We start from the raw sequence: 15861 nt of genomic DNA, 5'->3' as shown, positions 1-15861 counted from the left end.
ACTGGATATCCACATGCAAATGGATACCCAGCTTCATGACATTGTGTTTGACAACGATTACACGGATATGAAAATAGCTTTTGAAAATACAGGCAACTAAGGCAAAATTGAGTAAGTGGGACTATGTCCAACTCGAAAGCTTCTACACAACAAAGGACACCATCAACAGAGTGAAATGTGTTCCTGGCCTTTTTCGTGCCGCCTCAAATTTGTTGCTTTTCTCATCTTTTTTCATTCACATACATTGCTTGCCAAATGAGCAAACTGGAAAGCCAGACCCTATGACATTCAGGATAAAAGCTGCAGGATGATTCTTCTACTGGTAATTCTGGTGGGGGCAGGAAGACTGGAAAGAGAGTGGGTTGGAAGGAGGAGAAAAAAAGAATTTTACATGAGCTGCCCAGGAAACTTACCAGAATATTTTGGGTATCACGGGATTACTCTTTGTTTCTTGTTGGCCCCTAGTTGGAAGCGCTAAGTATAATGATTTGCAGAAAAATGTGATCTCTCCATTATGGAGACATCTTCCCCCAAAAGTCAATTAATTTCTCAGCTGATTTTCATGACAATTGCTACAAACAAGGACATTTCTATCTTAGATGGGTAGATGTGATTCTAACTTTTCTTCAACCATAGTCTCACAGCCTGACTGCAGAACAAGACTGAACAGTCTAAAGACCCAAAAAAGATTGAAGCACCTTACCTGAGACAGTACAAATATAAAATCAAAGAAGAAATGATGAACAGGAGGATGTAAATTAGCACTGTGAGCATGACACCGAGAATTCCCGACTGCATGGTTCTTACAAACACCCAGTACAGCTTTGCCGCGTCAGCTACGGGAGTCTCCCCATTCTGTGTAAGCCGCTGAGGGAAAAAAATACAAATTAAAAAAAAATTAGGACGGAAACACTGATCATCAAGTGAGATTAATTTTATACACAAAAAACCATATGATACCACAATTTGTTTTTAAATTGAATTTTCAGGGTAGTAAAGACCACCAGATCTTCAGCTGTAAAGGAAAGGAAAACCCCTTGGCTTTCATGGCTGGTTTGCTAGGGTTTTTTTTTTTCTCCTCGTTTTCCCTATAAGCTTTTAAATGTGTACACTCTACATGCAATTCATAAAGTGAAAGCCATATATTATTTATGTACTATTAACGTCTGAATTTAATGAGCACAAGATATGAAGAAATTAAATATGATGGTGGAAAGATCCCTTTCTCTCTGAAGCAGATTTGAAAGGAATTTAATTTGTGCTATGCATAAAATAGATGGCTTATTTTAGAAACTTATAAAAAAGTTATCAGGCTATTTAATGTGAGCTTGGAAACCAAAGTTTACATTAGGTCAATTTAACAATAAGTCCTTATTAGAGACAAGGAAAAGCATATCCTCTACTGAGTTTGAAATAAATACAAGGCAATGAGGCCTTTAAAAACAATATTAAATGTTGAGGACCTAGAACATTGTCATTTGACATCTTTGACCTTTGAATTTTATAAAACATAAATGTTCTGTAATTATGACTCTGATATCAGGTGGAAGTAATATGCAATATAAATGTAAATAAGGTATGTTTTCTTCAATGTAAGAAAGGAGGAAGAATTTCTTCACTTTTGAAACAGGCAACTATATAAGTATAGCTTAAAAGGGCATGTTCAAAACTAATCCATATCACATATGTATAGATAAAATCAGAAGCCTAGAGAGGTTAATTTATTTTCCCTTTACCATCCTTTAACATGTGGGCAATGACTAGAAGTCAGATCTTCTGACTCCCAACTGTCGTTTCTTTCACTGTCATGCCAAAACTTTGATTTTTATATTCTGTACATGTTACTCAGTCTACCTTGCAGAATACAGACTACAGACTGTAGAATACAGACTACAAATCCAAGTCCGTCACTTGGACTTTAGGCAGAAGATCTGTAAGCATTGCCGTATACCTCTCCTCTTCTAGATCTTATCTTTCTACTATTTCTTAAAGGAAGAGAAATAGATGCAGTATTCACTGCTGAAAAAAAAAAACAAACAAAAAAAAGATATATATTTGATGCCAATAACATAATTTAATCAATAGATGTTGATCACTCGTTTGATCCACGCACATTGTCGTGAACGCCCATCATGTGTCACTAAGCTCTGGAGGTAAGACAGTGAATAAAATTGGACGAGCCCTGTTTTTGGAGCTTACTTTTAAGTTGGGGGTTGGGGAGAGGGGAAGGAAGTGATAGTAAGCATGTAAGTAATATTAAGTGATACATATGGCATATAAGAAGATAGAATCTCAAAGAAAAACGTAAAGCAGAAAAAAGTGTAGGAGGGATGGGGGTGTATTATTAAATACTGCAATCAGAAAAGGCGCCATTTGAACAAAGATTTAAAGGATATAAGGGAATGATGATAGGCCTACCAGAAGGCACTCAGAACACACTGCCCATACTTCCTCTTTGTGTGTGATTCTCCAGTTAGGATGTAAGTTCCTGCCTGGATCACTGGGGCCACGGCTGTTCTACCTGATGTTGTATACAGAGCGTAAGTCGTATCACTTCATTACCATCTTTATCCTCATTTTTTTCATCTTTGATGTGAGGTGCCTTACATTTTTCAAAGTGCATTTCCAGCTGGCTGTCCCAACAATACTGTGCAACGAGTATGGTAGGTGTCACTATTTGTAGGTGTTATTACTTTTTTTGTGATACATATAAAGAAGGTGAAGACTGAAGAGGTTAACTGACTTATCCAACGTCATCTGGCTGACAAATGGCAGAGGTGGGACCAGAACCCAATTTTACCTTGGAAATCGCTCTATTACCATGCTCTTCCATGATCATTTCTGATGGATTTTCAAGAATGATTGGCTGAAGGAAGACACTTGTATTCTACCTTTTGTTTGATCTTGGTTCTTATGTGCTATTCTTTTCTCACTATCTATACGGAGGGCAGAAACAACCTCAAACTTATTCTGTTTCTTTTAAAATCCTGCGCAGAGAGGGACACCTGGGTGGCTCAGTAGGTTAAGCATCCAACCCTTGGTTTCGGCTCAGGTCAGGATCTCACGGTTTTGCGAGTTCCAGCCCTGTGGTGGGCTCTGCATTGGCAACTTGGAGCTCGCTTGGGATTCTCTCTCCCTCCCTTTCTCTCCCTCTGCCCTTTCCCCTCCACCCCCACATAAATGAATAAACTTAAAAGAAAGAGAAAATCCCGGGCAGAGATTGTATAGTCAATAAATACATGCTGATCAATTAAAACATTCAATAGCAAATGCTTCCTCTACTTTTTATCTAGATTGGGGCTTAGGCACGGAAAGAATTTATGAACTCAATGGAACTGTTGTATCATCAATGGGGGTCTGGGAATCCATTGCCAACTTCTGAACCAGCAAACTGAGAGACTAACAAAATGTTATTAGCACCATCAACAGCCACTCAATGCCTCAGCCTCAAACCATTGCATCTGCCACATCTCCTTTTAGATTGCCATAAAAAAAAAAAAAAAATTGATCCAGAACAAAACCTATCAGGAAAATAAGGTAGCCTCTCTCTTGGCGGGCCTACCAGGATCCAATACAAGTTATCCCTGGGTTTATCTGCTAAAAAGAAGGGCTCAAAGAACCGGAAGTATGAACCGAGACAACTCCAGTCTCATGAGTGACATTCAGTCTGGGATAACTATGAAGGCATGTGGAACAGTAGTTCTCTAAATTTAATGAGCATGAGAATCATCTGGAAGACTTGTTAAAACACAGTAACCCCTTCTCAGAGGCTGGGCTCCTTCCCAGACTTTCTGCCTCCACGGCTTTGGTGCAGGGCCTGAGATTTTACATTTCAATTTGCACTGCAGTTAAGTTCCCTGGTAAAACGGATGCCATTGGTCCAGTGACCTCGTTTTGTGAACCACTGCTTTAGAGAAGCACCTCGAAAACTTGGTGCGCTGTTCCATCACTGGAGAGCTTGTTTTCTGGTTTTTTGTTTGTTTGTTTAAAAATTTCTTTAACGTCTATTTATTTTTGAGAGAGAGAAAAAGCGCGAACAGAAGAGGGGCAGAGAGAGAGAGGGAGACACAGAATCCGAAGCAGGCTCCAGGCTCTGAGCTGTCAGCACAGAGCCCGACGCAGGGCTCAAACCCATGAAGCATGAGATCATGACCTGAGCTGAAGTCGGACGCTCAACCGACTGAGCCACCCAGGCGCCCCTGGAGAGCATGTTAAACAGTGTATTTAGATTTAATTATTGGGAGTGTCCACGTGTAGACTCCAGTGCTGCTGCTCTGTGCGTTACATGCAGCTTTAAAGTGTTTTTTTTTTTCTTAAGACAGAAAAATTAGATGTCATCTGCAATGAAGCATGATGGATTCTAATTGGAGAATCAATAATTGTGCAGATGGGGAACGAGCCTTCAGCTTTTCTTTCCAAGTGGAGAAGGATATGGGTGCCATACTCATCTATTAGAGTCCAAGTCAGTTTCCATCGGGTTACAGACCTCTGAACTGGTTCTAAGATGGCCCTGCTGGAGGCTACTTTCCTATAGATTACATCAGAGGCCCCAGAGTATATTAAGACTGCTCGTTGTGTCAGCTGCCTTTGATACAGTGGATCCTTCAGCTATTAATCTCTCTAGAGGACTCGACTGGAATACAGAAAGCCATTCTGAGAGGGCTGCAGACATTCTGTACGAGGAGATCTCAGAAGATCATAGACATAGCCGCTCATCCTCTCCAAATGGCTTCACATGTGGTGTCGCAGATCACACCGGCACCCCATCTGCTCAATACGCACCTCAGGCCTCTGGAAGGCATTCTGAGATGCCATGGAACATGATGCTACCAGAATGTCCACAGCATGTTTCTCTACACTTCCTGCTCAACCAACCTTGAGGGTGTGGTCTCGTCATCTCTCACCTGGGGTCTGAGGGAAGTGGGAATGTGGACAAAGTCCAACTGGCTCCAGCTCAATCCACTCAGAATCAGAAATGCGGCCAACGATCAGGGTGGAAACACTTAGAGATGGGGTTGAAAACACAACCTCTTCGGACCTCTCATCAAGGTGTTAGACGGTATTGAGGCTTAAGAGGGTAGTTGCAGGTTTGAACGTGGAAACAATCGGGCCTTCCAAACACTGATCAACTGTCCTTGGTATGTGGCCCTTCCCCGAATCCTCAGCAGTGGGACCAGAAACTAGATACATTGGTAGGTTCAATGTGCATTGATTTTAATTCATTTTAATAACGTTAAATGATCTACATGGTCGCAGGGTCAACTACTGCACTTATCTGCAGGTTCTAAGCCTTTCTAGCAGAGGTCATTCTAATGCCAAATACGCAGGCAGAATGCCCACACAAAGCCTAACAACCCATTAAGGGACTCAGTGCACCTAGGTCCAGGTCTTGTTGAGAACAACCCAGGAACCCAGAAGAAGTGAAAGCCCCACCTAGCAAACAAAGGAAAGGGAGAGAGGCTGTCTCAGTAAAACATCCGGCACCCTGTCACGGTGCGGTCTGGCCCACGGAGCCGACATCTCTGGTGTCGCCTAGGAATCTGTTAAAATGCAGAATCCCACACTCCAGCTGCCAAATCAGAATTTGCATTTAATAAGACCCCCAAGTGATGCAAGCCCAGGATCCTTGAGAAAACCTGCTGCAGCATTGTGCGACCTGAGGGACAGAAATAAAACCGTGACCGGCTTTGCCCATCCTAGCTGTCTACCACAGCACCCAGGACGCTATCTTCACGATGCAGTTTGAACACCAATTTGGTCTTCAGTTCTAAAAGCACATTTCAAACACTTAACAAGTAGAGTCCATCAAAATGCCCCACCTCTTTGATCTGCTTGGCACAATGAATACAGTCTCGACCTATGTAAACCCATCGGGAAACCTTCCTTTTTCTTCCTGATAGGAGAAATATACCCATTGTAGAATATTATTCGATAAATTGAGATTATTTTTAAATGAATATTTGATCATATTGATTTATTTATAGTATCCGTTCGCTCTCTTGCTTGGGGTTATATTTCATAGCCAGATCTACAATACAAAAATTTAGTTAAAATTCAGATTTCCTTTCCTTTTATTAGCATCACAAAAGTCAAAATAAATGCCTATGGACGAAGGCTTTATATTTTATTTATTACCTAGAATTGTCTAAAAAGCTCTTCTTCTTCTTGAGTGTGTTTATTACAGAAGAGTCGTTGATCACAAAGCAAATAAATAATCTAACCAATTGAAGGAGCCACTGTATGATTACTTTTTAAATAAAGTTTGGCAGTGAAAATCCTTACTACTAAAAAGTAAGTTCCCAACAAAAAGTTACAAATAAGACTTCGCTGTAATAGGTTTTGTTGTTGTTTTTTTTTTTTGAAAATGCACCAAAATTAGTTTGGATCTGATCTCCAACATTATTTCTTGCTTATTTTGCAAATGTTCATTTAAGATGCTAAAAGCACATCAATGGATAATAAGAGACATCCAGAATTTTTTTATGATGTGGAAAGCTTAATAACTTCCATTTAAGATACATAGTGAATTGCTCATGATTCTTGAAACCTCTCATGTCAGCTGATTCATGCACTGAAGCTAAATTCTATGTCAAGAACTCATATCCTGATTATTTTACTTGACTTACCCCGAGGATAGTATCCACTATAAACACGGCCAATGGGTCTAGAACTGTCCATAGTCCCATGGTAATGATTAATTTTGACAAGACATCAGGGCAGGAGGCAAACAGTAGCTGACAGCCCCATCTGATCAGAACCAAAGGAAGTATCACTGCATTCAGCATTAAAGGACCCACCACAACTACGAGCAACTCTTCTTTGATGGCAAGTGAGGAAGATGGGTAGCAAAGCTCAACCGTGAAAGGGGAAAAATGGAATCTGCAGGAGAACAAAGCAAACACACACATGTAAACAAGAGAAATTATACAAGATGCCAGGCACACAAAATAATTTTTTAAATGACACATTTTCTTTTTTTGAATATACAAACAATGACACTTAATACTACCCCCAAATCGGGCGTTAGGAAACTTCACCTTTCCCTACCCCAAAGTACCACCCCAACAGTTCACTTTCCAGTAAAAGGCTATTTCTAGCTTGTCCGTGGCTCTTGTATCATAGGCAACAATAGAAAGAATATCAGTTCTATCCACTGAACAGAGCATTCTATATTCTATAAAAACTGCCCTGCGAGTAACACATACTGACAGGTAGGCTATTTGAAATGCAAAATATATCAGTGTACCTAGCCATGGGTCAACCTCTGGTAGGGAGCAGAAATACAAATCAGTCTAATAACTCTTCTGAGCTTTAGCGTACGTGACTAGTTTTCCTGTGATTCCTCTAGATATACCCTTAAATACAAAACAACGCTGCTCTACTAACAACAAAAATAGGGCATCTCTTAGTTGCTCTAAAAGGGACAGTGTGACACAACCTAAAAACCTAAGGGTTGAATCCAAGGCAGGCCCAGTACAGACTGACCCAGGCCTTGGCACCTTTTTTCCGTGCAAAGTGAGACTTCACCGTGCTTTAAATTTTCCCTCCCCTGCATTTCAGCCTTTGTAATTCTGCTTGTGTATCCTACTTAGCAGCTCTCTGCTAAAAAGAGTTCTTCATTTTATCTACTCCCTGACCTTTGCTTTGACGGAAGCTTTACGCTTCCTTCCTATGCAGTTGTGAATATCAAATGAAGTACTGTGTGTAGATTTCTTAGCAGAGGGCCCAACATAGAGTCAGAGCAGGAGAAATGCTCATTGTGGCTGTAGTTATTGTCTTGTCTCACAACTACATTTGATGTGGAGCTAATGCAGGATTCGAGCCTACAGATCTAGACAAAATATCCTATCATATCTTGGGTCTTCTGATGCTTAAGAAATCGGATCAACTAGGCTGCCCAGATATTTTTCTCACAGTCCCATTTTACTAGCAGCCAATAAAGATAAAGCTATTTTTTTTAATTGAAGAAGTTAAAAGAGCCGTTAGCAAAAAGCAACTAGCTCGAGCATACAACATTTGTCCCTTCTGCTTTGGAAGCCCTCACACAGAAGAAAGGGAAAAAGGAAGAGAGGGGAAAAAAAAGAGAAGAAAGGAAGAAAAATAATAGCTAAGTAAAAATTCTCCTGTGAAGCTACAGTAATTTATTATATGTAAATGTGCATATTCTAGAGCATTCGTGTATTTGTGACTTAATTTCAAAACATGACAAAAAACCACATCTGTGTGTATATAGTATACACACATATTCTTTTTCATAGTGTCTTAAAGTTATATGCAGTCCTCGAAGTTGAAAATATACACATATCTTAAAAAAAATTAAAAAGAAGAAAGGGCGCCTGAGTGGCTCCGTCGGTTAAGCATCCAACTTCGGCTCAGGTCATGATCTCGCGGTCTGTGAGTTCGAGCCCCGCGTCGGGCTCTGTGCTGACAGCTCAGAGCCTGGAGCCTGCTTCAGATACTGTGTCTCCCTCTCTCTTTGCCCCTGCCCTGCTCATGCTGTCTCTCTCTGTCTCTCAATAATAAATAAATGTTAAAAAAAAAAAAAAAAAAAAAAAGAAAATATACACACATCTTTACTTTTATCTGGAACATCTACATTTGGGAAAATGAATTTTACTTATATTGATTTCTATCTGTTTGTTTATCTATACCATCTATGGAATCATGTTTATGGAGAGATAACCTGTAAAGTGTCATCTTTTTCCAGGGTATAATGGCCCGGAAAGCTGCCTGGGCTTGAGTTTGGTAATTGTTTGAATTCAATCACTTTGCAGAAGAAACAATCTTTGCCTCTGTGCGTGATAAATCATACTTATTACTTCTAAACTACTCTCAGCCAGAGTCACTGTGATAAAATCAAAACAGAATAAAACACTGTTGCTAAACTCCTTTTTTGGATTCTGCTCAGATATTAGAACATACTTGACTCTGTTCAATTTGAAATAAATATCGATGTGCCAGTTACGTATTTGTAAATCGAGGCCCAGAAGATGAGAATGCAATAGACGTTCCTGCTCTGAGATAAAGAGATTTTTTTGTCTTTCCAAATCCTGGGTCTGTGCTGCATTTTAGGTCTTGCGCTACGTGGACAGAGAGGAGTTTTGTACTTTCATTTGGCCTATCAAGACGAAAATGCATCGCTTTAACTTTCAAGGGAAGGCACTCACTTTGTAACAGGAATTGAAATGGCCTGGAGGAAAAGCCACTGGCTAAGGTAATGGAGGTAGAGCCTCAGGAACCAGAGAGATGCCATCAGTAGGATGATGTACCAGAAGCCCTGGCTTCGCCACTCAGCAAATTGAAGTTCCGAGAACGCCGACACCATCCCGAAATGAAGGTGCTTGAAGAATTCTCTAGATCCAGTACCATCAGCAACCGAGGAACACCTACAAAGAAACGATGAATCCTGAGCTTCCAGGACAACCAGCAGTAAAATATTTTGAAATGACAATAAAGACATTGTGAAAGTAAAATTGAACGAGACTATTCCTGAAACACTTGGGCTCAAGTGATCTCTATTTCTTTCGCCTCTGATGGAGGATCCCAGGGAACATCGAAAGAAGCATGCACCCAGGAATGGAAATCAAAATCACGGTGAGATATCGCCTCACACCTATTAGGACGACTACTGTCAAAAATAGAAAAAAGTGCAGAAGAAGGAGGAGAAGGAAGAGAAGGAGGCAAAGGAGGAGAAGAAGACGAAGAGGAAGAAGAGGAAAAAGAAGAAAGGAGGGGGGCGCCTGGGTGGCGCAGTCGGTTAAGCGTCCGACTTCAGCCAGGTCACAATCTCGCGGTCCGTGAGTTCGAGCCCCGCGTCAGGCTCTGGGCTGATGGCTCAGAGCCTGGAGCCTGCTTCCGATTCTGTGTCTCCCTCTCTCTCTGCCCCTCCCCCGTTCATGCTCTGTCTCTCTCTGTCCCAAAAATAAATAAAAAACGTTGAAAAAAAAAATTTATTCTGCAAAAAAAAAAAAAAAAAGAAAGAAAAAGAAGAAAGGAGGAAAAGAAAAAGAAGGCCATAAAATAGCAAGTGTTGATGAGGATGTGAAAAAATAGGAACTCTTGTGCCCTGTCGGTAAGAACATAAAATGGAGCCTTGCTAGGGAACACAGAAGGCATGGCAGGCCCTCAAACAATGAAAATGAGAATTAACATATGAGCCAGCAATACCCCTCCTGGGTAGGTAGCCAAAAGGATGCAAAGCAGAATCTCGCACCGGTATTTGCACACCCGTGTGCATAGCATTATTCACTACAGCCAAAAGGCAGAAGCCGCCCAAGTGTCCACCCAATGAATTATTCAGCCTTAAAAAGAAAGGAAACTAGCACGTGCTGCCACGTGGCTCGATCCAGAGGACATTACGCTAAGTGAATCAAGCCAGTCACAAAGAGACAAATACTGTAGGGCTAACTTACGTGTGGGAGCTAGAATAGTCAAATTCACAAAGATAGAAAGCAGAATGCAGTTTTCCAGGGTCTGGGGTCGGGGGCGGGGGTTGATGGTATAGTTTCAGTTCTGCAAGATGAGGAAATTGTGGAGATCGGCTGCATGATGATGTGAATGTACTTAGCGTTGCTGAACGGTACTTCAAAATGGTGGCGATGATAAATTTTTATGTTATGTGTATTTTTACAACAATACAAAATGTTAAAAGAAATATGAAAAGGAACTATTATAAAGAATAAACTTATTTTTAAAAATCTTTAAAATATGTAATATATCCCTGCTTATCTCACCTACCCACGATGTTCCTTCTTTATTTAAATGAGATTTCATTTTTGGCTATAACCTGTTAAACATTTAACTATTTCGGGGGTGCCTGGGAGGCTCAGGTGGTTAAGTATCCGACTCTCGATTTCAGCTCAGGTCACATTCTCAAGGTTTGTGAGTTCCAGCCCTGCATCAGGCTCTCCACTGTCCACACAGACCTTGTTTCAGATCCTCTGTCTCCCACTCTCTCCGCCCCTCCTCCACACTCTCAAAAAATAGTTTATTTTTTTAAATTAAAAATATAAAGTTGACTATCTTATTTTATTTATTTTTATTTTATTTTACTTATTTTATTTTATATTCTAATATAATTTATTGTCAAATTGGCTAACATACAGTGTGTAAAGTGTGCTCTCGGTTTTGGGGGTGGATTGCCGTGGTTCATCGCTTTCATACAACACCCAGTGCCCCTCCCAACAAGTGCCCTCCTCAATGCCCGTCACCCATTTTTCCCTCTCTGCCACCCGCCCCTCATCAACCCTCAGTGTGTTCTCTGTATTTAAGAGTCTCTTATGGTTTGCCTCCCTCCTTCTCTGTAACTATTTATTTCCCCTTCCCTTCCCCCATGGTCTTCTGTTAAGTTTCTCAAGTTCTGCATGAGTGAAAACATACATTATCTTTGTCTGACTGACTTATTTCACTTAGCATGACTCCTTCCAGTTCCATCCATGTTGCTGCAAATGGCATGATTTCATTCTCATTGCCAAGTAGTATTCCATTGTATACATAAACCATATCTTCTTTATCCATTCATCAGTTGATGGACACGTAGGCTGTTTCCATAATTTGGCTATTGTCGAAAGCATCGCTATAAACATTGGAGTACATGTGTCCCTTAACTATCTCATTTTAAAAATTGAAATGCATTGTTAATAAATATATCACTAAAACTATGGTAATGAAAATTTGAAACTTAAAAAGTCTTTTATTCTTTAACACTATACTGACATTTTCAGGTGAAACTAAATGTACAATAATTACATGCAAGGTGTTCTGACTTAGCTTCGGTTTCCTCTCTCTGTTTGGTATTGGGACAAAACGATGTTTTCAAAGTTTATAAAATTAGAGCTTTTGCAGGAAAGAAGATGAAGAAGTATTTGAAAATAACTGTCGAGGCAGAACTTGTTCCCCACCTAATCCCAAGAAAATGTGCAGGGAGTACACAGTAGGGTTCCCATAGCTTACCGACTAGAAATACAAACTTTGGACTCAAATGCCCAAAGCCTCAATGTCTACATAGAATTCCTATCTATGCCTCAGTTTGCTCATATGGAAAAGGGGAGTAGTGATAGTACCCCATAAGCCAGGGTCAGGATAATGACCAAATTAACAGATGTAAAACAATTTGAACAGTGTGATGCTGCACTGTCATCACAAAATAGTAAATACTCAATCCACGCTTTCACCCTCTTTCCCCTCTTCCAATATTTACCAGAGCTGCTTTGAAATAGGCTGGCCTTCCATCAAGCCTAAGAAATATAGCAGTTGAGGGGCGCCTGGGTGGCGCAGTCGGTTAAGCGTCCGACTTCAGCCAGGTCACGATCTTGCGGTCCGTGAGTTCGAGCCCCGCGTCAGGCTCTGGGCTGATGGCTCGGAGCCTGGAGCCTGTTTCTGATTCTGTGTCTCCCTCTCTCTCTGCCCCTCCCCCGTTCATGCTCTGTCTCTCTCTGTTCCAAAAATAAATAAACGTTGAAAAAAAAAATTAAAAAAAAAAAAAAGAAATATAGCAGTTGATATGATTCCTTTCATTTTAAAGAGATATAAACAGGAGATGCATATGTTATTTAACTCAAGCAGTAAATATCATCGGTATATACCATCACCAGCTTAATAAAATGTTGGTTTTGTTGAACCAGTAATTGATCTTTATAATAACTAGATTCCAAGTCCTGTCTTGGAACCTTAGCCTGTCTGATTCTGCTCTAGAATATGTTTCTAGAATAATTTGGGAAATTCCTCAACCAAAAATGGTCCGGATTAAAAACATCTTACCAAAGAAGAAGCTAGTATGATACGAAGTAGTTCAGGAAAAATGATAAAACCAAAACAAGTCGAGGCAGCGTGAGAACATAAAAGAAATGGGATTCATAGAGAGATACAAAAGATTGTATATGCAAAAGCTCATCTCTCTCTGAAGACTGTTAAATACGATGATAATTGCACCATGAAAAGGAGAAGATAAATAATAGAACTAAGAGCCTTTGGGGGAACAAAGAACAAACGGGCGACAACAGAAAGTAAAAAACAAAACACACAAACAAACAAAAGAAACATATTGTTCTCAGGATTCCAACCCAAGACTTTAGCCTTCTGGTCTGCACCGGACGAAGGAGGCACTGAATTTGACATCGACCGTTCCTTTGTTGTTCGGGTCTGTATTTTGCCATGAAGATGTAGACCATCATCTAACCCAGAACTCCGTGCGGAGTCTGTAGTGAGCATGCTTTTCAATTATACAAACGAGGAACAGCTAAACAGGAAACAGGCCCCTGAGAGGTTTGGGTTTACCATTGGTAACAGAGTCCTCATAGGAGGATTCCAGAATACCTTGCTACATTTATCATCATGTGAAATGAAACCCAGAACTTTCTACCCTCCTAAAGCAAAATAGTCTGTGCCCGCTCCTCTTCAGTTAATTATTCCGTTGCTGTTTTGCCCCTTCAAAGAGAAGAGAAAATCAAATGCAGATTTGGCATTGTGTTGTTTGCAAAACACCAGAAAATCTCAAATGATGCAAAACAGAAGAGACGGTAGCCTATTTGACCTTTGAAAATTTCCACTGTTCTTTTCATACCCATTGAGACAAATGACTAAGCAGTTTAAGTGTTTATTCACAGAACCCACTATAAAGTCATACTTTTGCCATTAGTTTCACTGATAAATGTTTCCCATTCACATTCAGATACACATATTGGTTTCTGGGGCATGTGAGTTAGGACAAATAATACTAAAATATCATCGTGGAGCATTTATATCTAACTCAAAATACTCAATTGCTTTGTACCTGCTTAACACACTTCAATATTTGATTTTACTTGTTCATTTAACAATGGTAACTCGAACATCGGGAACCAAAGAATTAGGAAAAACCTGGAATCCATCATTTAGAGTTTGAACAATTACAGACTTCAGAGTTAGAAATTAATAAAGGAATTAGTTGATGCCAAATGATGCCAAATAAAAAGAAGTTATCAACAAGCTTATCAGGTGAACAAAACTCATCAAGGAGAGCCTTACAGACAATTCTCACATGACAGTGACAGTCCGTTTCTCTTAATCACTTCAAATTTGCACTTGAAATCCAAGGGTGTACCGACGGAGAATTACATCCACAACCCTCTCTCGATTCGTTGTTCCTGAAATAGATTTCATTCAAAAGAAAACTCTGCATCCATGTTTCAACATTTTCTTGAAAGCAAACCTCGCTTTTATTCTCGTACACATGCAAGGCATAGTCTAAGATGCAGGGCCACTGTACAATATCTTCATCCACATTTCCACTGTTCTCTCCTTCCCCTGTAATCTTTCTTGGTTATGTACAAAGAGTATGACCATCAAAAGGATAATAAATGGCCTCTGCCACTGGGGTGTGTAATACGTATAGTGGGAATTGATTTGTTGGTTATGAAGGAAGCCGGAGAGCACACAGATCACTGCAAAATCACATTGAGGCCAGCAACTACTCCTCGGTTCATGCAGGCGAATCCTCTATCGCTCACAGGGTGAGCTGCCAGAGGCTGAGAAGAATGGTCAGGTCATCCAGTATTCAGCTATTAAATGAAACCTATTTCTCTGAACTTCAGCCACATTTCATATGACACACATATATCCCCCTTTCCATGCCCAGTCCTTATACAGACCCGATATCAAACAAGATTTCTATGATCCATCAGTGTAATAATAATAAAAAAAAAAAAAGACCCAAGTTGCTTTATGGAAAAAACAAAAAAGCATGGAATGCATTCTTTTACATCGAACAGTGAATAGGAGTCCTTAGGGATTTGGATATAACCCAAACCCACCATTTATCAGCTGTGCATAATAATCCTTTTAAGAAGTGACTATCAATAAATGGCACTAAAATTTCCATATTCTTTTCTTCTGTATGACTAACCATACACTAAGTGTAGCACTGAAAAAAAATTAATGCTTATTTATTTTTGAGAGAGAAAGAGAACACCAGCGGGGGAGGGGCAGAGAGAGAGGGAGACCCAGAATCCAAAGCAGGTTCCAGGCCTGAGCTGTCGGCACAGAGCCCCACGTGGGGCTCGAACTCAGGAGCGGTGAGATCATGACCTGAGTCAAAGTCAGATGCTGTACTGACTGAGCCACCCAGGTGCCCCATAAACATAACATTTTTAAAAATCAAGTTTGTTTGTTTGTTTTATTTTTTTTGTAACTCTTCTTGGGGGGGTATTTCTCATTTCTTTTTTCACTGTGTTCCATTTATCAAGTTTTTGAACATAGAACCCTCGGTGATTGTGAAGCTTTTTCTAAGACTTAATATTCAGCATTTCAGGAAATCATTCTAATGAGGGTATCAAAGAAACATGGATAGGTTATACTGTGTTAATGTTGGAGAAGGCCTCATCAGATTCCCTCAGACTTTTTCAAAAGCGGAACTAAAGCCCAGTCAGTTAAGTGATTTGCCCAACTTTATACAACTGGTAAGAGTTTTCTAACCACTGTATCCAGACTTGCCATTAGGCGCTCTCCATCAGTTTAACAAGACAAGAAAGTGTAGCCTGCTTGAAAGAGAGACCCTTTACCAAAACCTGAAAGAAGGAAAGGGTTCTTCTTTTATGGAAGTTGGTTTAATTGGACACAAACTCATTCATTCAGCAGATCGTCATTAAATAAATGTACATGTCAGGCCCTGGGATGATGTAGTAAGCAGAATAATGGCCTCCCCCAAATATGCCCACACCCCAATCCTTGTAACCTGCAATTATGTTCAATTATATGGCAAAGGACAATTAAGGTAGTGTACAGAATTAAGTTTGCTAAGCAATTGAGTTTAAAGTAGATTATCATGGGTTATTTGGCTGAGCTCAGTGAATTCACAAGGGTCCTTAAAAAGTGAGAGGGGAAAGC

General features: G+C 40.2%; 1 protein-coding gene across 1 annotated transcript in view; it reads right to left on the bottom strand.

The window, feature by feature from the left end:
• Positions 1-96: 96 nt before the first annotated feature.
• The window catches only part of LOC121020450 (uncharacterized), a 328749-nt gene continuing 312984 nt past the window's right edge, over positions 97-15861 (bottom strand). The window contains exons 23-29 of the mRNA XM_040460498.1: positions 14422-14504; positions 13062-13210; positions 10413-10512; positions 9168-9386; positions 6627-6879; positions 704-867; positions 97-142 (exon numbers count right to left, since the gene is read on the bottom strand). Of these exons, the coding sequence (XP_040316432.1) occupies positions 97-142; positions 704-867; positions 6627-6879; positions 9168-9386; positions 10413-10512; positions 13062-13210; positions 14422-14504 (1014 nt within the window). The remainder of the gene's footprint in view (positions 143-703; positions 868-6626; positions 6880-9167; positions 9387-10412; positions 10513-13061; positions 13211-14421; positions 14505-15861) is intronic.

The sequence above is a fragment of the Herpailurus yagouaroundi genome, unplaced genomic scaffold (genome assembly GCF_014898765.1).
Source record: "Herpailurus yagouaroundi ecotype Mexico unplaced genomic scaffold, PumYag 250, whole genome shotgun sequence".
Lineage (NCBI taxonomy): Eukaryota > Metazoa > Chordata > Mammalia > Carnivora > Felidae > Herpailurus > Herpailurus yagouaroundi.
Note: the sequence above shows the minus strand (reverse complement) of the source record. Positions and strands in the feature narration are given on the sequence as shown.